Source organism: Coregonus lavaretus, assembly GCF_964263955.1.
Source record: "Coregonus lavaretus genome assembly, chromosome: 30".
In the NCBI taxonomy this organism is placed as follows: domain Eukaryota; kingdom Metazoa; phylum Chordata; class Actinopteri; order Salmoniformes; family Salmonidae; genus Coregonus; species Coregonus lavaretus.
This window is the reverse complement of record NC_140017.1, coordinates 25927723-25951504: the sequence shown is the minus strand read 5'-3', so window position 1 is coordinate 25951504 and position 23782 is coordinate 25927723. Positions and strand designations below refer to the sequence as shown.

General features: G+C 43.6%; 1 protein-coding gene across 1 annotated transcript in view; it reads left to right on the top strand.

The window, feature by feature from the left end:
- LOC311105493 (protein turtle homolog B-like) overlaps positions 1-23782 on the top strand; it is a gene marked incomplete at both ends in the record, with an annotated part of 54795 nt that overhangs the window by 19406 nt on the left and 11607 nt on the right. Inside the window, 8 exons of the mRNA XM_084147663.1 lie at positions 8965-9116; positions 16646-16763; positions 19568-19712; positions 20787-20932; positions 22192-22334; positions 22604-22744; positions 22864-22983; positions 23138-23288. Coding sequence (XP_084003789.1) covers positions 8965-9116; positions 16646-16763; positions 19568-19712; positions 20787-20932; positions 22192-22334; positions 22604-22744; positions 22864-22983; positions 23138-23288 — 1116 coding nt within the window. The remainder of the gene's footprint in view (positions 1-8964; positions 9117-16645; positions 16764-19567; positions 19713-20786; positions 20933-22191; positions 22335-22603; positions 22745-22863; positions 22984-23137; positions 23289-23782) is intronic.

Below are 23782 nucleotides of genomic sequence, written 5' to 3'. Positions count from 1 at the left end.
GTGAGAAAGGGAATTGATTGTGGCCTGTTTGACACAGTTCCGGCAGGGAACGTCTGGGATAGTCTGGGAACAATCAAACTGATGACCAGACAGGAAGAAATTCTGCACGTTTGTACTTCCCAGGAAGGCCCAATTGGGTTAGCGGCTAGCTGCTTCTATCTATGTATTTTGTTCCTGTACATTGTTCAAGACCAGAACCATGTATTTACAGAGTTGGTACAACTTTTAGAAGGTTGAATATTGTTCTAATTCTAGACGTTCAGTTAAATATTCTCCATGTAATGTTAATGGGGTGATAACAAGGCTGTCATAGAATGTTGAAGTATCATGCAGAAACCTCAATGGCCCAGCTCTCTAAATGCATGGCTCTGTTCAAGACCATCTAGAGTCAAGTAACAATGATGCCCATGATCTTCACTATTTTATCTTCTGAAAACCAAATCGGTTTTATATTCGTATTTTCTGATGGGTTCTGATTGTATTCATTTTGTCAGATGTTATAATAGACAATAAAAAATACTTGTCTTGGAGAAATTGACAATAATGAGCTCGACCAAATGCAGTCGTTTCGTTAGAGTCATGTTTTAACATTAAACATTTTAACATTAAACAGTGTTTTTTCCCCTCCAGATAGACACCTCACAAGGACTGAAGATATTATTAGTGTTTATACCGTCAGATTCACACACTCAAAAGGTATTTTTGGTGTGTGAACTTATGCTCACTGTGTGAGGCTCATGCATATTCTCATAATGAACTTCCTAATCTGTAACTGATTGTATATGCATATACAGTATACTTGACATTGGATGAGGTTCAACATCGGTTCACTGTAAACCTAATGGTCACTATGAAACTGATAAACTAGAGATTAAGAAGAGGGAGACTATCAATGAGTCCGTGTGGGCAAACATGCATCTACACACTGTGTATTTGTGTCTGAGAACATTGCATGTGTGTAAGGGTACCTGTGTCAGTATTTCAGCGGTTCAGTGTGCACGTGTGTTTATGCATGTGTGTGTAATGGTGTGTGTGCGTTTGGCTGTGGCTAAATGAGTTCTCTATCTGCTGAGTTACACTCACGGTTGCCCTGCCAGGGAGTGTCACCTGCGCAGCCTCTAGGGGGGCGGGAGGGAGTGTGTGAACATCTGTGTGTGTTTGGTTTGAATGGCTTCCTGTGCAAGCCGGGCAGCCGGGCGGGCACACTGCCTCTCTATGGCCGGCCTCATCAGTGTTCACGCTCAGCTCACTCACTCACTCGCCTATGCTGTCCCCCTCCCCTACTCCCAGACCTTTACACAATCAATGAGTTGTCTGGATAATGTGTTTGATGTGTCATTATCCTGTGTGTTGGAACCAGTTGTTGGTGTCTGAGTTCATATAAAACAAGTCTAAAATATTTGGGTTGTCCATACTTTGTTTACAGCAGTGTAAGGTGCAGGGCATAAGGATAATGCCTTGTTTTCCCAATCGGGGACTGTTGGGGCTGAACCTGAAGCCAAGCTCTCATGTCCACTGAAAGAGCCAGAGCAAAATGGCTGGCAGTGTTTGTGCTTGTTTTGAGACATCTGTGTGTTGAATTAACATTCAGAGGCCTCATCATGGCTGCATGTCCTCTCAAAGGGTTTCTGTTGGGAAGGCAGGTGCTCTCCTGGCCAGGCTTCATCACAGATACTAAAGGCAGCGATTTCCTGGGGCCAGTGGAATCTACATATGATACACTCCCTGCTTTGAGTTCCTGTTTGCTGCCCTCTACTTCCTGCCAAACGGAGAGAGGATGCATGCCCACTCAGTGGCAGGTGTCAGATGGCAAGAACTTGTGCCCGAAAGACAGAGAGGTCACTGTGGTGCCTCTCCTCTCCTCTCCTCTCCTCTCCTCTCCTCTCCTCTCCTCTCCTCTCCTCTCCTCTCCTCTCCTCTCCTCTCCTCTCCTCTCCTCTCCTCTCTTCTTAGTTTAGTATCATTTTACATTTACATTTTACTCATTTAGCAGACGCTCTTATCCAGAGCATACATTATTATTTTTTTTTTTTTAATTTTTCCAACTGAGCTACATCCCTGCTGGCCATTCCCTCCCCTACCCTGGACGACGCTGGGCCAATTGTGCGCCGCCCCATGGGTCTCCCGGTCTCGGCCGGCTACGACAGAGCCTGGATTCGGACCAGGATCTCTAGTGGCACAGCTAGCACTGCGATGCAGTGCCTTAGACCACTGCGCCACTCGGGTATCAGTTAACAGTATGCTAATAAATCAGCAGCTTTTGGATAGAGTGAGAGAATACTACGTAAGTGAGAGAAACCATGTCAACTCACACAGCTGCAGTAACTTCAGAGACAAATAGTTTTAAGGGGATCTCTTGATGCCTTGAGGGAAAATGGTTGTTGGGTTGCGGATGGAAAGTAAAGTACAGTAAACAGTAAAGGGCTAAATATATGCTGCAATTCGATAAAAATGCATCATGATCCTTTCTTGCTGTAAGTAGCAGTCCTCAGGGAAAAGACGCTCTCTCTCCCACTCTGGCTGGCTCTGTGCTGTAAATGTTCATTTTGTCTGAAATCTGCTCATAAAGGGAAATCAAAGAAAAAAGGTGTAAAAAACTGTGCATCCCCGAGGAGCAGTCTTCCAGGGAGCAGGAGAAAGAGAGATGGCGAGAATGAGAGAGAAGGAGAGGAAGGCAGAGAATCAGAGTGAGGAGGAGAGAAGGAGAAATGTTGGGGAGCAGGTATTGAGCTATAAGGCCATCTGTTCTACAGATGGGAGTGGTGTGAAAACAGAAGCATCTGAATCCAGAAATAAAGGAGACGTGAAAATTAGGAAATTAGGGCGAGATTGTGATGCTCGACATGGCTTTTTGTAGAACATCTCCAAAGTTCACCACTTGGTGACACATATGTACTGATGTGTTGACCCTGATGGGCGGAAAGAACTCCCCTGTCGACCAATCCGCTTGCAGTAAATGCCACCTCCCGTTTGCCAGCTACTTAGTGTAAAGAAATGTTAGGTCATCTAAACCACATTATAGATGTGAATCAAAGATATAGACCTGTTCATAGAAAATAATCTACACCACAATCCACAATATGGTTGGCCATAGAGCACATTTGCATTGTAAATCACTACAAAAACCAGAGGTGGTTACTTACAAATGTGCAGAAAGGAATATACTGTACTGTAGTAACCTTGCAGAATGACAATACCCAAAGCAGTCATTGAGAGAATGCCTAGAACAGCTGTTAAAGAGATTGAACGGGATCTTAAGCACTTTCGTAACATATCATACAATTCAGCAGGACGTAACATATCATATGAAATGGAAAATGGAAATAGATGACGTGCACAATTTTTGGGGACCTGTTTTGGCACGTGAGCGCTATTTTCAAAACTACTGGCTGAAATGTTTTTTTTAAAACTCTGCTGCATCACTTTAAGAAGTTCCTTAATGGTAGTCTCTGGTGGTCTTAATACAGGAGCATTGTGCAGTGAGGGATGCTAATTGGTGTGTTGTTTACTCCACACCAGGTGTGTGTGCAGATAGAAGTGAAGACAAGACTCCCATCGGCTAGCCATGACCCACTTGGGTAGAGAGAGAGTGTGATCCTCTCTTCAGCTAAGTTCAGTTCAAGTTTCATTGTCACATGCACAAGTACAGTGAAATGCTTAACTTGCGAGCTCTACCCAACAGTGCATTAATCAATGTCTAAAATAATATAGCTAATAAAATTAAAAATTAAAAAATATATATAATAAAGAAAACACGAGAAGTAAGAGAGGAAGCTATATAGAGGGTCAGTGCCAATACTGAATGTTCAATGTGCAGGGATACTGGAGTAATTTGAGGTAGATATGTACATGTAGGCGGGGATTAGGAGAAAGTGACTGGTAGCAGGATAAATAATAATAATAGTAAACAGTATGGCAGCAGCATAAGTGGTAGGTGGGGGGGTGTGTGTGTGGTGGTGAGTGTGTATTTGTAAGTGTTTGGGTGTTAGTGTGAGTGTGTTTGTGTGTGCAAGAGTGTCAGTGTGTGCGTGATAGGCGGATATACAGTGGTGTGAAAAAGTGTTTGCCCCCTTCCTGATTTGTTATTTGTTTGCATGTTTGTCACACTTAAATGTTTCAGATCATCAAACAAATTTAAATATTAGTCAAAGATAACACAAGTAAACAAAAAATGCAGTTTTGAAATGAAGGTTGTTATTATTAAGGGAAAACAAAATCCAAACCTACATGGCCCTGTGTGAAAAAGTGTTTGCCCCCCCTGTTATAACACAACTCAACTGTGGTTTATCACACCTGAGTTCAATTCCTCTAGCCACACCCAGGCCTGATTACTGCCACACCTGTTCTCAATCAAGGAATCACTTAAATTGGACCTGCCTGACAAAGTGAAGTAGACCAAAAGATCCTCAAAAGCTAGACATCATGCCGAGATCCAAAGAAATTCAGGAACAAATGAGAAAGAAAGTAATTGAGATCCATCAGTCTGGAAAAGGTTATAAAGCCATTTCTAAAGCTTTGGGACTCCAGCGAACCACAGTGAGAGCCATTATCCACAAATGGCGAAAACATGGAACAGTGATGAACCTTCCCAGGAGTGGCCGGCCGACCAAAATTACCCCAAGAGCGCAGCGACGACTCATCCAAGAGGTCACAAAAGACCCCACAACAACATCCAAAGAGCTGCAGGCCTCACTTGCCTCAGTTAAGGTCAGTGTTCATGACTCCACCATAAGAAAGAGACTGGGCAAAAATAGCCTGCATGGCAGAGTTCCAAGACGAAAACCACTGCTGAGCAAAAATAACATTAAGGCTCGTCTCATTTTTGCCAGAAAACATCTTGATGATCCCCAAGGCCTTTGGGAAAATACTCTGTGGACTGACGAGACAAAAGTTGAACTTTTTGGAAGGTGTGTGTTCCATTACATCTGGCATAAAAGTAACACCGCATTTCAGAAAAATAACATCATACCAACAGTAAAATATGGTGGTGGTAGTGTGATGGTCTGGGCCTGTTTTGCTGCTTCAGGACCTGGAAGACTTGCTGTGATAAATGGAACCATGAATTCTGCTGTCTACCAAAAAATCCTGAAGGAGAATGTCCGGCCATCTGTTCGTGACCTCAAGCTGAAGCGAACTTGGGTTCTGCAGCAGGACAATGATCCAAAACACACCAGCAAGTCCACCTCTGAATGGCTGAAGAAAAACAAAATGAAGACTTTGGAGTGGCCTAGTCAAAGTCCTACCCTGAATCCTATTGAGATGCTGTGGCATGACCTTAAAAGGGCAGTTCATGCTCAAAAACCCTCCAATGTGGCTGAATTACAACAATTCTGCAAAGATGAGTGGGCCAAAATTCCTCCACAGCGCTGTAAAAGACTCATTGCAAGTTATTGCAAACGCTTGATTGCAGTTGTTGCTGCTAAGGGTGGCCCAACCAGTTATTAGGTTGTAGGGGGCAATCACTTTTTCACAGAGGGCCATGTGGGTTTGGATTTTGTTTTCCCTTAATAATAACAACCTTCATTTCAAAACTGCATTTTGTGTTTACTTGTGTTATCATTGACTAATATTTAAATTTGTTTGATGATCTGAAACATTTAAGTGTGACAAACATGCAAACAAATAACAAATCAGGAAGGGGGCAAACACTTTTCCACACCACTGTACATGTAAACAGGGCTTTTAGCAGGAATATATAAATACTTATGGTAATAACTAGTGGTAATATATATACAGTGCCTTCAGAAAGTATTCATAACCCTTGACTTATTCCACATTTTGTTGTGTTACAGCCTGAATTCAAAATGGATTAAATAGTGTAAAAAATCTCACCAATCTACACACAATACCCAATAATGACAAAGCTTGCAAAATTGCAAACCTATTGAAAGAAATATGTCATTTACATAACTATTCATACCCCTGAGTCAATACTTTGTAGAATCACCTTTGGCAGCGATTTAAAGCTGTAAGTCTTCCTCGGGAAGTCTCTAAGAGCACCTGGATTGTGCAACATTTGCCCATTATTCTTTAAAAAAATTCTTCAAGGTCTGTCAAATTGGTTGCTTATCATTGCTAGACAACCATTTTCAGGTCTTGCCATAGATTTTCAAGTAGATTTAAGTCAAAACTGTAACTCGGCCACTCAGGAACATTCACTGTCTTCTTGGTAAGCAACTCCAGTGTAGATTTGGCCTTGTGTTTTAGGTTATTGTCCTGCTGAAAGGTGAATTAATCTCCCAGTGTCTGGTGGAAAACAGCCTGAATCAGGTTTTCCACTTGGATTTTGCCTGTGCTTAGCTCCATTCCATTGATTTTTTATCCTGAGAAACTCCCCAGTCCTTTACAAACATACCCATAAACATGATGCAGCCACCACTATGCTTGAAAATATGTAGAGTGGTACTCAGTATTGTATTGTATTTGCCGCAAACATAACACTTTGTATTCAGGACAAAAAGTGTATTATTTGCAGTATTACCGTATTTTCCGCACTATAAGGCGCACCGGATTATAAGGCGCACCTTCAATGAATGGCCTATTTTAGAACTGTTTTCATAAATAGGGCGCACCGGATTATAAGGCGCATAGAATAGAAGATACTGCAGTCAAACGTTTGACTGGGGTTGCGTTATGCATCCACTAGATGGAGCTGTGCTAAAGGGAATGTCAACAAAACAGTCAGATAAAGTCAAACTTTATTAAGCGTTCTAACAACAATTTTGGGGTCTTTATACACACACAAGTGGTGTGGGACTGTGAGTAAGCACAGTACCGGTGTTTACTGACTACGGTAGCCGTAATGCTGCAAGCGGTGCGGCTTTGTAGTTTACCAGTCGTACTGAAACATTTAATTATTATTAAATTGTTTTCATTGTTTTTTCATACTGAAACATTTTGACTGAGCGCCGTGTACAACCAGTATGGATCAACCAATTAACCAATTGATCCATATATAAGGCGCTCCGGATTATAAGGCGCACTGTCGTTTTTTGAGAAAATTAAAGGCTTTTAAGTGCACCTTATAGTGCGGAAAATACGGTACTTTAATGCCTTGTTGCAAACAGGATGCATGTTTTGGAATATATTTATTCTGTACAGGCTTCCTTCTTTTCACTCTGTCAATTAGGTTAGTATTGTGGAGTAACTACAATATTGTTAATCCATCCTCAGTTTTCTCCTATCACAGCCATTAAACTCTGTAACTGTTTTAATGTCACCATTGGCCTCATGGTGAAATCCCTGAGCGTTTTCTTTCCTCTCTGGCAACTGAATTAGGAAGGAATGCTGTATCTTTGTAGTGACTGGGTGTATTGATACACCCTCCAAAGTGTAATTAATAACTTCACCATGCTCAAAGGGATATTCAATGTCTGCTTTTTAAATGTTTTACCCATCTACCAATAGGTGCCCTTCTTTGCGAGGCATTGGAAAACCTCCCTGGTCTTTGTGGTTGAATCTGTGTTTGAAATTCACTGCTCGACTCAGGGACCTTACAGATAATTGTATATGTAGGGTACAGAGATGAGGCAGTCATTCAAAAATCATGATGAACACTATTATTGCACACCGAGTGAGTCCATGCAACTTATTATTACATTTAAGTAATTTAGCAGACGCTCTTATCCAGAACGACTTACAGTTAGTGAATGCATACATGTATTTTTTATTTTTTATTTTTTTCATACTGGCCCCCCGTGGTAAACGAACCCACATCCCTACCTTGGACGACGCTGGACCAATTGTGCGCCACCCATGGGTCTCCCGGTCGCGGCCGGCTGCGACAGAGCCTGGACTCGAACCAGGCTAGCACTGCCTTAGACCACTGCGCCACTCGGGAGTCATTATGGGACTTGTTAAGCAAATGTTTACTCCTGAACTTATTTAGGCTTGCCATAACAAAGGGGTTGAATACTTATTGACTAATTTCAGCTTTTCATTTTTTATTCATTGGCAAAAATGTCGAAAAACATAATTCCACTTTGACATTATGGGGTATTGGGTGTATTGGGTGCAGTGACAAAAAAAATCTCAATTTAATCCATTTTAAATTCAGGCTGTAACACAACAAAATGTGGAAAAAGTCAAGGTGTGTGAATACTTTCTGAAGGCACTGTACATGTAAACAGGAGTACTTGTGACTAGTAGTTGGATAAATAGATAGATACTAATGGTAACGGCAATCAATAATGAATGAACAGCAACGTAGTGGTAGTAATAAATCGAATCAATAATAATTTTAGCAGCAGCGTAGGTGTGAGGGGGAGCAGTAGTTGTTAGCCATTAAACAGTCATATGGCCAGGGGATAGAAGCTGTTTAGGAGTCTGTTGGTCTGAGCCTTGATGCACCGGTACCGTCTGCCGGACGGGAGCAAGGAGAACAGTCCATGTCTCGGGTGGCTGGAGTCTTTTGCAATTTTGGGGGCCTTCTCAGACACCGCCTGACATGTACGTCCTGGATGGCACAATGCTGCTGCTGTTTAGAACCAGAGTTACCTTGAGATAGAAAATGAAGTTGACTCATGAGACATAGTGTAGCAGCTAGTTAGCTTGAAATAGATGATAAACCCATAAGGATATTAGCGAGGCCCAGGAACAGCTGAGCAGTATGCTGTACTGATTGGTTTTATTAGTGGATGTATTCTGTTAGATGGTTGTGATGTGATACTCTTCAATGGGTTCATAGAGAGTAGATTAGGTCATATTTGCCTATATTGAAGAGGGAACACATTTCTTAAGAGTAAACTTCAGGGATTTATCAATGTGTTTTTGATTTTTTTAGCAGTAATTCCTCATCCCTGTGTAATGCTGGTTAGATATGCATGGGCATAAAGACTTTTGATAGGCTGTTAATTTGAACACTATGCCACATCTCTGAAATTCCCAACTTTTTAAAACCTTCAAGAAATTAAGATATTCTCAGTGGATAGGAAATATGCTAATGCTGTTTTTTCTCTCCCAAAGCCCCTCCCACTTTTACGACCACGCCCCCACAGTATGTGGAGGCCAAGGAGGGGGGCAGCACGCTGCTGACTTGCTCCGCCCAGGGAAACCCCAAACCAATGATCGGCTGGCTGAGGGAGGGGGAGGAGCTTGCAACCAGTGGAAAATACACGGTAAGCCAAACTGGACAACAAATGTACTGTACCTCGGGCTAGAAATACATGCCCTTTAAACCTTGAATCAGCAGTGAAATGGCCTGTGAAAGTGACTCTATTTTAGGTCCAGGTTAATGTTGGATTTGTCAATTTTCTAGGGCTGCCATGACGTTCTTTGATATTTAGGGAAATTAGCCTTGAATGTATATGGATTCCAGATAATTAGGCCCTTTAAGGTATTGGAGTCATTCAGATGTGAAGTTGAAATCGTAGATATTATTCCTGTCTTGCATGCTTAAGACCACCCCCACCCCACGGCTTCTGAGGATGTCACTGCTCCTGATGTTGTTGTTTTTTTACTATGGAACAAAAGTACAGTAAGCACTGAACAGTATGGAAATATTCAGAACAACTGAACAGTATGGAAATATTCAGAACAACTGAACAGTATGGCTAGGCTATACAATACAAGCTTTCACGGACTCCAAAACAGTCTCTACACAATGTTCTCATGTCTGATGAAGACAATTTGAGTTGTGAATGGATGATCATTTTGTTAAAACTGAATATTCGTCTAAAAACATGCCTTTTCCTCGGTCTGGGTACTTGGGCTGTAGATATACCATACAAGCTTTCACAGACTCCAAAACAATGTGTGGTGCCAGGACAACAACCTCTCCCTCAACGTGATCAAGACAAAGGAGCTGATCGTGGACTACAGGAAAAGGAGGGCCGAGCACGCCCCCATTCACATTGATGGGGCTGTAGTGGAGCAGGTCGAGAGCTTCAAGTTCCTTGGTGTCCACATCACCAACAAACTATCATGCTCCAAACACACCAAGACAGTCGTGAAGAGGGCACGACAACCCCTATTCCCCCTCAGGAGACTGAAAAGATTTGGCATGGGTCCTCAGATCCTCAAAAAGTTATACAGCTGCACAATCAAGAGCATCCTGACTGGTTGCATCACCGTCTGGTATGGCAACTGCTTGGCATCCGACCGCAAGGCGCTACAGAGGGTAGTGTGTACGGCCCAGTACATCACTGGGGCCAACCTTCCTGCCATCCAGGACCTCTATACCAGGCGGTGTCAGAGGAAGGCCCTAAAAATGGTAAAAGACTCCAGCCACCCTAGTCATAGACTGTTCTCTCTGCTACCACACGGCAAGCAGTACCGGAGTGCCAAGTCTAGGTTCAAAAGGCCTCTTAACAGTTTCTACCCCCAAGCCATAAGACTGCTGAACAGTTAATCAAATGGCTACCTGAATTATTTGCATTGACCCCCCCTTATTTATTTATTTTTTGTACGCTGCTGCTACTCACTGTTTATTATCTATGGATAGTCACTTTACACCTACCTACATGTACATATTACCTCAATTACCTCGACTAACCTGTACCCCCGCACATTGACTCGGTACCGGTACCCCCTGTATACAGCCTCGTTATTGTTATTCTATTGTGTAACTTTCTTTCTTTTTTTTAAACTTTAGTTTATTTAGTAAATATTTTCTTAACTCTTATTTTTCTTAAAACTGCATTGTTGGTTAAGGGCTTGTAAGTAAGCATTTCACAGTAAGGTCTACACCTGTTGTATTCGGCGCATGTGACAAATACAATTTGATTTGATTTGATCAGTTTAGGGAAGTCTAATGATGACAATTTACAGTTGTGAATGCTACACTCTTTTTGTGAAAATGTATGATTTGTTTTGATTAAAAACATGCATTTTTCTTCTATCTGGGTACTCAGACTAAGCTGTAGATATACCGTAAAAGCTTTCACAGACGCCAAAACATTCTCTCAATCTACTCTATTTTGGTAGCAATACAGTAGGTTATTGTCTTAACTTAAAATACAGTCTGTTTCATAACTCATGTTAAAGCATGGAAGGCAGTCTATAGGTGTGGTTGTGTGTGCTGGAGGAAATCTTCAGCACACACCACCATCTGCCTGAGTATACAGTGCATTCAAAAAGTATTCAGACCCCTTGACTTTTTCCACATTTTGTTATGTTACAGCCTTATTCTAAAATGGATTAAATTATTTTTTTCGCTCATCAATCTACTCACAATACCCCATAATCACAACGTGAAAACAGGTTTTTTGAAATTTTCACTAATTTATAAAAAAACAAAACAGAAATACCCTATTTACATAAGTATTGAGACGCTTTGCTATGAGACTCGAAATTGAGCTCAAGTGCATCCTGTTTCCATTGATCATCCTTGTGATGTTTCTACAACTTGATTGGAGTCCACTTGTGGTAAATTCTATTGATTGGACATGATTTGGATAGACACACACCTGTCTATGTAAGGTCCCACAGTTGACAGTGCATGTCAGAGCAAAAACCAAGCCATGAGATTGAAGGAATTGTCCGTAGAGCTCAGAGACAGGATTGTGTCGAGGCACAGATCTGGGGAAGGGTACCAAAAAATTTCTGCAGCATTGAAGGTCCCCAAGAATACAGTGGCCTCCATCATTCTTAAATGGAAGAAGTTTTGAGCCACCAAGACTCTTCCTAGAGCTGGCCGCCCGGGCCAAACTGAGCAATCTGGGGAGAAGGGCCTTAGTCAGGGAGGTGACCAAGAATCTGATGGTCACTCTGACAGAGCTCCAGAGTTCCTCTATGGAGATGGAGGAACCTTCCACAAGGACAACCATCTCTGCAGCACTCCACCAATCAGGCCGTTATGGTAGAGTGGCCAGACGGAAGCCACTCCTCAGTAAAAGGCACATGACAGCCCGCTTGGAGTTTGCCAAAAGGCACCTAAAGGACTCTCAGACCATGAGAAACAAGATTCTCTGGACTGATGTAACCAAGATTGAACACTTTGGCCTGAATGCCAAGCGTCACATCTGGAGGAAACCTGGCACCATCCCTACGGTGAAGCATGGTGGTGGCAGCATCATCCTGTGGGGATGTTTTTCAGCGGCAGGGACTGGGAGACTAGTCAGGATTGAAGCAAAGATGAGCGCTCAGGACCTCAGACTGGGGCGAAGGTTCACCTTCCAACAGGGCAACAAACCTAAGCACACAGCCAAGACTTTGCAGGAGTGGCTTCGGGACAAGTCTCTGAATGTCCTTGAGTGGCCCAGCCAGAGCCCGGACTTGGACCTGATCGAACATCCCTGGAGAGACCTGAAAATAGCTGTGCAGCGACGCTCCCCATCCAACCTGACAGAGGTTGAGAGGATCTACAGAGAATAATTGGAGAAACTCCCCAAATACAGGTATGCCAAGCTTGTAACGTCATATGCAAGAAGACTCAAGGCTGTAATCGCTGCCAAGGTGCTTCAACAAAGTACTGAGTAAATAGTCTGAATACTTACAGTACCAGTCAAAAGTTTGGACACACCTACTCATTCAAGGGTTTTCTTTATTTTCACTATTTTTTGCATTGAGGAATAATAGTGAAGACATCAAAACTATGGAATAACACATATGAAATCATGTAGTAAACAAAAAAGTATTAAACAAATCAAAATATATTTTAGATTTTAGATTCTTCAAAGTAGCCACCCTTTGCCTTGATGACAGCTTTGCACACTCTTGGCATTCTCTCAAACAGCTTCACCTGGAATGCTTTTCCAACAGTCTTGAAGGAGTTTTCCTTCACTCTGCGGTCCAACTCATCCCAAACCATCTCAATTGGGTTGAGATCGGGTGATTGTGGAGGCCAGGTCATCTGATGCAGCACTCCATCACTCTCCTTCTTGGTAAAATAGCCCTTACACAGCCTGGAGGTGTGTTTTGGGTCATTGTCCTGTTGAAAATAGTCCCACTAAGCGCAAACCAGATGGGATGGCGTATCGCTGCAGAATGCTCTGGTAGCCATGCTGGTTAAGTGTGCCTTGAATTCTAAATAAATCACAGACAGTGTCACCAGCAAAGCACCCCCACACCATCACACTTCCTCTTCCATGCTTCAGGGTGGGAACCACACATGCAGAGATCATCCGTTCACCTACTCTGCGTCTCACAAAGACACGGCGGTTGGAACCAAAAATCTCACATTTGGACTCATCAGACCAAAGGATAGATTTCCACCGGTCTAATGTCCATCGCTCGTGTTTCTTGGCCCAAGCAAGTCTCTTCTTCTTATTGGTGTCCTTTAGTAGTGGTTTCTTTGCAGCAATTCGTCCATGAAGGGCTGATTCACGCAGTCTCCTCTGAACAGTTGATGTTAAGATGTGTCTGTTACTTGAACTCTGTGAAGCATTTATTTGGGCTGCAATCTGAGGTGCAGTTAACTCTAATGAACTTATCCTCTGCAGCAGAGGTAACTCTGGGTGTTCCTTTCCTGTGGCGGTCCTCATTAGAGCCAATTTCATCATAGCGCTTTAAATTTTCCAGATTGACTGACCTTCATGACTTAAAGTAATGATGGACTGTCGTTTCTCTTTGCTTATTTGAGCTGTTCTTGCCATAATATGGACTTGGTATTTTACCAAATAGGGCTATCTTCTGTATACCACCCCTACCTTGTCACAACACAACTTTTTGTCTCAAACACATTAAGAAGGAAAGAAATTCCACAAATTAACATTTAAGACGGCACACCTGTTAATTGAAATGCATTCCAGGTGACTACCTCATGAAGCTGGTTGAGAGAATGCCAAGAGTGTGCAAAGGTTCATCAAGGCAAAGGGTGGCTACTTTGAAGAATCTAAAATCTAAAATATATTTTGATTCGTTTAACACTTTTTTGGTTATTACATGATTCCATATGTGTTATTTCATAGTTCTGATGTTTTCACTATTATTATACAATGTAGAAAATAGTAAAAATAAAGAAAAACCCTGGAATGAGTAGATGTCCAAACTTTTGACTGGTACTGTATGTAAATGGGATATTTCCGTTTTCTAAAAACCTGTTTTTGCTTCGTTATTATGGGGTATTGTGTGTAGACTGATGAGGGAAAAAACGATTTAATCTATTTTAGAATAAGGCTGTAACTTAACAAAATGTGGAAAAAGTAAAGGGGTCTGAATTCTTTCCGAATGCACTGTATGTGAGACTGCTGTCTGTCTGTCTCTACACTTTTCACTGCACACAGATTGCAGATCGAGAAGCCCTTAATTGGACTGTCTTGCATGTCTGTGATTGGACAGGAGCGTCTGTCAGTCAGGCTGCAGAATGCCTGCAGAGGGCGGGTCCCTGAAGGGAGGAAGAACAGTCCAGGCGTGTCAAGCCTCGGCTGCACCCCCTCTCTCATTTGTCATGTTTTGCGTTAGTGTTCCAGTTCTCTTTAAGGAACTCAGTGAACCATGGACAACCCCCTCTCTCCCCCCTCTCTCAGCCCCCCCTACACTCAGATGTTTCAGATGGAGTAAATCCCTGAGCTTGCTGAAGGCTGCACCTAACATTTGGACTTGATGTGTGATGTACAGGAAGTGACAGCTCTCTTCATTCCCGTGTCATAGTTTCTGTCACTCAGCGAGCGAGCTGGCCCTCTGTTTTATCCCTCTCTCACCCCTCTCTCATCCCTTTGTCATCCCTCTCTTAGCCAGTCACCCTTCTTTCATCCCTCTTTCACCCATTTCTTTCATCCAACTCTTACCCAGCTCTTATCCATCTCTCATCTCTCATCTCTCATCTCTCATCTCTCTCTCTCTCTCTCTCTCTCTCTCTCTCTCTCTCTCTCTCTCTCTCTCTCTCTCTCTCTCTCTCTCTCTCTCTCTCTCTCTCTCTCTCTCTCTCTCTCACCCCTCACTCTCTCTCACCCCTCTCTCATTCCTTTCCTCAACCCCTTTCTTATCTCTCTTGCTAACCCCTCTCTTCCCTCTCTCACCCCTCTCACTCACCCCTCTCTTGTTTCTCTCTCTCATCCCTCTCTCATCCTTTTCTTCTACCCTCTCTCACCCCTCTCTCTCACCCTGCTCTCACTCCTCTCTCACCCCTCTCTCATCCCTCTCTCTCACCCCTCTAATGCTCCCACACCACAGCTTCATCAAAGGTCAGAGTGGATGAGCCCAGGGCTTTAACATGTTTGCCTTAGTAAATGATCGGAGGACTTCCTCATGCATTATTAACCCCCTCCTACTGCATCAATATTACATTATTCTTAATATGAATGTTATACTAAACATGAATATCAACGGTGAGCCAAGTGCCTCACATCAAAATGCATGCTTTGATGCAGACAGCATTTAGGCATATTGGTAGTGAGGGTGGAATATGTTTATGATTTGTTTGAACCCTCAAATTGCTTTTGATTTCCATGTGGTTGGTTTGCTGTGAGAGGAAACTGGAAAAACGTTTATATACCCAAACCAAGCCATAGTGTATACATTTGAGGACTCCCATCGTAGTAAAGAGATGGTGGTAATGTTTGCACGCCATGGATAACTGGTGTCCATGAGGACTTGGTAGAGAATGGCAGGAATGTGACAATGGAGAGAAGAGGAGGAATCATGGTCATCATCTCAGCACCCCCTGCTGTTTGAGATCCCACACATTAATCAATATGTTGTGTCTGAAAGTCATTATCCTCCTCCTCGTCCTTCGTCTCCTCCTCATCGTCCTCCTCCTCCTCCTCCTTCGTCTCCTCATCCTCCCCTCCCCATTCTCCTTCCCTATAGCTATAAAAACGGCCTGCTGACTATTACACTGCTGCAAGTGTAGTGTAGGTTACTGTGTCATAACTGTGGCCCAGCTATGGAGTGGGATTAACAGGGAGTCCTACCTCAGCTGGGCTGACCCAAGGCAGGATGGACCACTGTTTGTGTGTGTCTAGTGGCTGCTAAACTCTCTTGGCTGAAAGGTTTGAAAGGTTTGAGAGGTTTAGCAGATTTCCTCACATTGGCTTGAATGGACAGGGCTACAGCTGTGTGTAACCTGAGTGGACAGAACCCAGCAACCCTACTGCATAAATTACTAGGGTATTTTTATTAGGTTGGGTTAATGTCTTCCCTCCCTGTTTATTGGTTCCTGTCAGTGTCCTCCTCGGCAGAGGGGTGAGGAAATACAGGCGCACAGTGAGACGTTTCCCAGGTTACCGCTTGGAGAGATTAGCTTCACATCACAACCAAAGTTAATTAGAGAATAACCTCATCCCCAGGCTATTGCGCACAGTGCATATAAGCCTGAGATATCAACCACTCAAAGTTTTCCTAAGTGGGAGTGACCATAGAATTCTATGGGTGTGACCTCCTGAGTAAAGTATTTGTCATTTAATTTTAGCGATTCAGACAACTGCAAGGCGTGGCTCTGTGCTTGTGGTTTGCTAGCGTATGGGAGAGAGTTAGGGGGAAGGTGTTTCTCCCGGCTCTCTGTATTGGCTCACGAAGGCCAAGTTTGACACATTGGTCCACCAGACTCTTTGCGGAAGTGTCTGGGAACGAGATTAATTAGAGAATTACATGATAAAGAGTTTAGACTTTAGAGTATTGGTTGTATGCTCTCTATAAAACATACATTCCTACCAAAGACAGAAAACCTCAAGCCTGCCTTGATTTTGGTGTGCCATTTCACTAGGTAATGCTTATAAATACCATGTCTGTATGTTTGCTCTGTCTCTCACAAACATGTCCACCCCAGGTGCTTGATGGGAGTCTGACGGTGCTGGGGATCACTCGGGACGACAGAGGGGCGTATACGTGTCGAGCCTTCAGCAACCAGGGAGAGGTGCTCCACACCACCCGTCTGCTGGTCCAAGGTAAGAGAGTAATGGTCACACTGTAACGTCACAAATGGATGCAACTTCAAAGGTTGTTATTGTGGTGTGAGGGAGAAATCATGACTTTTCTCTATTGAGGTGCACACTGATTACTGATTATGAGTTTTGAGGAGAAGGTTCCTAGGACAATTGCTGGCTGAATACTGAAAGAACCGTTTATCCTGACTGTCTGAATAATCCCTTATCAGAGAATCTTTAGGCTATTTTTACCTTACACCTGCTATTAAACATCTATTACACACGTACAGCTATGCAGTACAGTGTCTAGATTGTGTTTAAGATGGAGAAATTAAGTCCTGCCGCTATCCACTTAAACAGTCTCTGTTTCCTGCCTTTGTCACAGTATGCAGGGTTAGTGTTTGATTTGATCAGTCTGGTCGTATGGTTTAGTCTGTATCAGTCAATACTCTTAAATCTTCTCCTGACATAGTCTGTGGCTGCTGGTGGTGGTGGTGTGTGTGTGTGTGTATGTGTGTGTGTGTGTGTGTGCATATCACTGTCTGTCTGAGGCATACATCACTGTCTGTCTCCGGTACATTAACCAGACTCTCTCTTTGCTAGACAGACACAGATCTGGTCTCTGCTCTGCTCAGATAGATGGATCTGATACAGGCTTCCTCAACTTCCTGCCTTTGCGCCTCTGTCTACATCAAACACGCACACACACAAACGTACTCACGCATGCACACACACACATACACACACATTCTCTCGCTCTCTCTCTTTCTATCAAAACAAGCACTGGATGAGCTAACAGGCTGTATATTACAGACGATGGAGCAGGTTGGTTTTATGGTAGGCTTGTTAGGTTTGATGGTGGTGTAAAGATGTGTCAATTTCAGTCAATGTGCAAGTGTCTGAAAGGAGTATGGGCAAGAAGTACTTGGTTACATCGTGGATTTTGAGGAAGGTTTACTCTACTGACCTCTAAACACACACACACACACTGCATGCACATGCCTGATAATACATGAAGGTGAGGGCTGTCTAGAACAGCTGACAGGTGTGGGGAAAGGTTTAAATGAATTGATCTGACTCTGAAACATCCTCATAAACCTCATACATGTCTTAGATGGTTGGAATAAGGCTTTTACAAATCGAGAGTGAATTGGAATAAATCTGCAGATATCATGAGTTTTGTACACCAGCAAAATTGCAGCCTGTTTTTGTTTTTCACTAAGGAGTATCCATCCATAAGCAGGCTCTGTGGAAATGTGCCAGTGAAGTTGTCTAAGGCTCCCTGAGCAATTACAAGCAGCTATCGGAGGAGTCGTGATTCTCACTAAAATGATCTGTTTTTATTTGTTCTGTGACTTAACCACTCTTTCAGTAGTCCCTCCTGATGTAAAAAGCCATTCAGTGTGTATTAAGGAAATAATCAGGAGGCTTGTAGCTGGGCCCACTTATAAAAGACAGCTTACGTTTCACTGTCTGTAATATAGTACAGAGAGATAGAGAGCAGAGCAGCAACCTCAGGGCACCGAGGGTTCATGCTGTGGAGGCATCTGCAAGTCTGGCAACCAAGTGTGTGATTCAAGTTACAATATGCCTGCTTATTGTATCTCATAGGCTACTAGAGAGAAGACTGTGCCAGGGGTCTACTGTACCTATGTAACAATAAACAGATGCTGTCTGAATGGGTCATAAGATAATAATTTCAGTATCCATATCTACACTGAATAAAAATATAAGCGCAGCATGTAAAGTTTTTGTCCCATGTTTCATGAGCTGAAATAAAAGATCCCAGAAATGTTCCATACCCACAAAAAGCAAATTTCTCTCAAATTTTGTGCACAAATTTGTTTACATCCCTGTTAGTGAGCATTTCACCTTTGCCAAGATTATCCATCCACCTGACAGATGTGGCATATCAAGAAGCTGATTAAACAGCATGATCATTACACAGGTGCACCTTGTGCTGGGGACAATAAACTATAAGATGTGCAGTTTTGTCACACAACACAAAGCGCCTCCAACGTCATTTTAGAGAGCCACTGGCACGCTGGAGAAGTGTGCTCTTCACGGATGAATCCCGGTATCAACTGTACTGGGCAGATGGCATAGAGCGTGTATGGTGTCGTGTGGGCGAGCGGTTTGCTGATGTCAACGTTGTGCCCCATGGTGGCGGTGGGGTTATGGTATGGGCAGGCATAAACTATGGACAACGAACACAATTGCATTTTATCGATGGCAATTTCAATGCACAGAGATACCGTGACAAGATCCTGAGGCCCATTGTTGTGTGATTCATCCGCCGCTATCACCTCATGTTTCTGCATGATTATGCACAGCCCCATGTTGCAAGGATCTATACAATTCCTGGAAGCTGAAAATGTCCCAGTTCTTCCATGGTCTGCATACTCACCAGACATGTCACCGATTGAGCATGTTTGGGATGCGCTGGATCAACGTGCACGACGGCGTGTTCCAGTTTCCACCAATATCCAGTAACTTCGCATAGCCATTGAAGAGGAGAGCGACAACATATCACAGGCCACAATCAACAGCCTGATCAACTCTGCAAAGGAGATGTTTCACGCTGCATGAGGCAAGTTATGGCCACACCAGATACAGACTGATCCACACCCCTAACCTTTTTACTAAGGTATCTGTGACCAACAGATGCATATCTGTTTTCCCAGTCATGTGAAATCTATAGATTAGGGCCTAATTAATTTATTTCAATTGACTGATTTCCTTATATGAACTGTAACTCAGTAAAATATATTGTTGTTCAGTGTAGGTTTTATTGTACACTAAAAGCCTTTATTTGTTTCCTCTAGGGCCACCATATATTAAGTCACCGCCAGAGAACATCACTGTCAACATATCCCAGAATGCACGCTTCACCTGTCAAGCAGAGGCGTATCCTGGCAACCTGACATACACCTGGTTTTGGGAGGAAGATAACGTCTACTTCACTAAGAAGTAAAGTTATAATCGAGTGTCTGTTTGTGTGTCTGTTTGTCTGTGTGCCTTCCCTTTGGTTTTGAGTCTTTTCCACCCTGTCATCTAAAGGCTTTAGAATCTTGTGTCCTCTCCTGTGATCTTCAAGTCTTTTGTTCTGTGTTTGGCGTATTTGGGTCTTCCAGACCCTGTCCTAATGTTGTGAATATGACTGTGTGTGTGTGGGACTGTGTGTGTGTGTGTGCTGGTGCCCTGTCCTGCTGTAGTCTGGCAGCAGTAAGAGAGGGCTTAGCAGGGGGCTGTCTGGAGCACGCCAGCCGGGTTAGCGCGGTCTGATGACAATACCACATGCCTCTTATACTGTAGTAATGATCTGAAGCGTAGCCAGGAGCTCTGTCAGACTCGCCCCAAGCACTGCTTTAGTTTAGTGATGGAGACGTTTTAGAAAGAACAAGTGACAGGGAGACCAAGTGTCTGTCTGGGAGAATCAACCTATCAGAGAGTCCTTTAGAAAGAGGCCCATCTCAAATTGTTTTCTAAAGGCCTAGAAAAAGGCTGTGCATAATCAACCCTAGGATAAGACACTACTATCCTAGTTGGGCTGCTTACAATCTTTGGTCTATCGTTGGAGCCAACAGTCTATCATGAAATGGTATTTTTAGTCTAATCATACAATTTATTTAGTCAAATAGATACATAGTTCATAGTTTAGATGAAAATATTCCCTCTGCTATTTATTTTGCATAATGTCCTCTCAAATATTACTCAAATGAACATGGTGTGCAGTGTGTTTGTTCTTTGTTTGAAACACAGCAGGAATAGAATATCTGCCAGTGTACTCTTCATGAGGGTACTTCATTTAAAGTGGCAGTGAGAGAGAAAACACGAGGGCTGCAACATCAGGTGATTGTGGAAATTAGGGGATTTATTTGACATACAATTGCTCCATCTTTTGGAACCTATTCAGCCTGGATGGATTTGACCAAATGCTGCCCTCTCATGGCAGGCTTGTGCAATTGCATTAACCAGCCCCCAGTGTGTGAGTGTGTTTCTATGTTATGGCATATTCGATAACTGTCTGCTTCCTCTCGGCAGTGACCTGAAAAACCGAGTCCGCATCCTCATCGACGGAACCCTCCACATCTTCCGGGTGAAACCAGAGGATGCTGGGAAATACACCTGCAGCCCAAGCAACAGCCTCGGAACTCCACCATCAGCATCAGCACACCTCTCTGTTCAGTGTGAGTGTTACCATGGCGACGGAGGGAGGAGGAGGGGCAGACGAGGCTGGCTGGCTGTACTGGAACAGGATGAGAAACAACAGTATCACAGCCTGCATAGTGGCAGCCAGAACACTGCTGCTGTATTGTCATTGGTGTTTCAGTACCATACATATCGCCCTGCTGAAACCTTTCCACCTTTAGCTGAATTTCAGAGTCAATGGTCGGGACGAGGGAATGATTAGATATTCCTAATACTCATCATCTTGGCAGGGCCACTCTCATCACCATATTCTTAGCATTTTTTCCCATCTATGATTCCAGTCTCTGTAGAGTTGTTTATCTTCCATTGCTAGACACTGACAGAGACAGTCTGCTAGTCTCACCCCATAGCATGCTGCTCAGTCTGTCCTGGTCTCCTCAATGTGCCGGACTGAATTGAAACGGTGACCTTTTAGTTCATCTGCTATGTGGGAGGGAAATGCCACCAGGCCGGACATTTTTTTTAAACATCATTCTAAGCGTGTTTGCTACTATGCTAATTTCCTCTGGAGTCGCTGGTCATTGATTTCTGTGTTCTGAGAGAGAGAGAGAGAGAGAGAGAGAGAGAGAGAGAGAGAGAGAGAGAGAGAGAGAGAGAGAGAGAGAGAGAGAGAGAGAGAGAGAGAGAGAGAGAGAGAGAGAGAGAGAGAGAGAGAGAGAGAGAGAGAGAGAGAGAGAGAGAGAGAGAGAGAGAGAGAGAGAGAGAGAGAGAGAGAGAGAGAGAGAGAGAGAGAGAGAGAGAGAGAGAGAGAGAGAGAGAGAGAGAGAGAGAGAGAGAGAGAGAGAGAGAGAGAGAGAGAGAGAGAGAGAGAGAGAGAGAGAGAGAGAGAGAGAGAGAGAGAGAGAGAGAGAGAGAGAGAGTATGCAGCCGACCATGACTGTTTGTGTGATTGGCTTCAGAGGGTGACCAGAACCCCTTGCTGAAACGATAAACCAAATTCTGCTGTCTTACAGAACTGTCCTTTTTCCTGTTATGTACTATCCAAGTTCATAGCTAAAGACAATTAGTTAGCAGCTAGCTTGGGCCGCCATTAAGTAACTTATAAAATACTATTTCTTAAATGGTTTCCATACCGACCAACGTATTATAGGAGAAGTACCTGGCAGTTGTAATTGTGATTAAACAGTTTCAGACTTTATGCTCCAGTCTATTTTCACTAAAACCATCTCCTGTCCATCTGCACAAAAACTCATGCTCTGTCCTCTTTGACCTCTGACCTCTAACCTCTGACTCTCAGACCCTGCCCGTGTGCTCAACATGCCCTCCGTCATATATGTCCCACGGAAACTGCCAGGGGTCATCCGCTGCCCGGCGGACGCCAACCCGCCGGTGATATCAGTGAAGTGGGAGAAAGATGGCTACCCTCTCAGAGTGGAGAAGGTCAGTCTCAGTCTGCCGCTGTCTATCTAGACTGATGCTGATTACACCTCATTCACCATAACAGCTGTTTACAAAGTATCCCAGAGTAGAATTGCTGATCTAGGATCCCTTTTAGGTTTTCCATTTTAGACCATAATGAATGCGATAATATGGACACGGATCCTAGATCAGCACTCCTTCTTTAACGCTCTTTGAATACAGGCCCTGACATGCTGTGGAGAATATTGCATCCCTGTGATGTTAAGTGTACCTCCTCTCTCCTGTCCCAGTACCCCGGATGGAGCCAGGCGCCGGATGGGAGTATTCGGGTGGCGGAGGCCACAGAAGACTCCCTCGGCACCTACACCTGTATGCCTTACAACGCTCTGGGTACTATGGGCCAGTCTGACCCAGCCACTCTGGTGCTAAAGGTACTGGTACTGGAAGAAACCTCTGACCAAATGTGATATGTGTAGTCTTCTTTCTCCCCCTTTTGGTGAGACTTGTTGTGAGACTTGGTCTATGACATTGTGTGTGTGTTGGCCCACAGGATCCCCCCTACTTTAACGTGAGGCCTGGCGGGGAGTACCGCCAGGAGGCTGGTAGAGAGCTGGTCATCCCCTGTGCTGCCTCGGGAGACCCTGAGATACCAACCATCACCTGGAGGAAGGTATGAAACCACACTACAGCTGGGATTGGTCTGGGAAGAGAAACATGGAAAACTCTTAACTGCTTTTGTAATATGACAACCAGTGAACTGTGTGTGTGTGTGTGTGTGTGTGTGTGTGTGTGTGTGTTTGTGTGTGTGCATGTGTGTGTTCAAGGTGGGAAAGCCCAGCAAGAGTAAGCACAACATCCTATCCAGCGGCAGCTTACAGTTCCTGTCCCTCAGCAAGGAGGATCATGGGGAATGGGAGTGTGTGGCCACCAATGTGGTCACCAGCATCACTGCCAGCACGCGCCTCCTCGTCATCGGTACCGTCCACTGTGACATCATAACCCTCTGTCCCCATGTACACTACCAGTCAAAAGTTTGGACACACCTTCTCATTCAAGTGTTTTTCTTTATTTTTACTATTTTTTACATTGTAGAATAATAGTGAAGACATCAAAACTATGAAATAACACATATGGAATCATGTAATAACCAAAAAAGTGTTAAACAAATTCCTCAAATAGCCACCGTTTGCCTTGATGACAGCTTTGCACACTCTTGGCATTCTCTCAACCAGCTTCATGAGGTAGTCACCTGGAATGCATTTCAATTAACAGGTGTGCCTTCTTACATTTACATTTACGTCATTTAGCAGACGCTCTTACAAATTCCACAAATTCTTAAATGTTAATTTGTGGAATTTCTTTCCTTCTTAATGCGTTTGTGCCAATCAGTTGTTGTGACAAGGTAGGGGGGGGGTATACGGAAGATAGCCCTATTTGGTAAAAGACCAAGTCCATATTATGGCAAGAAC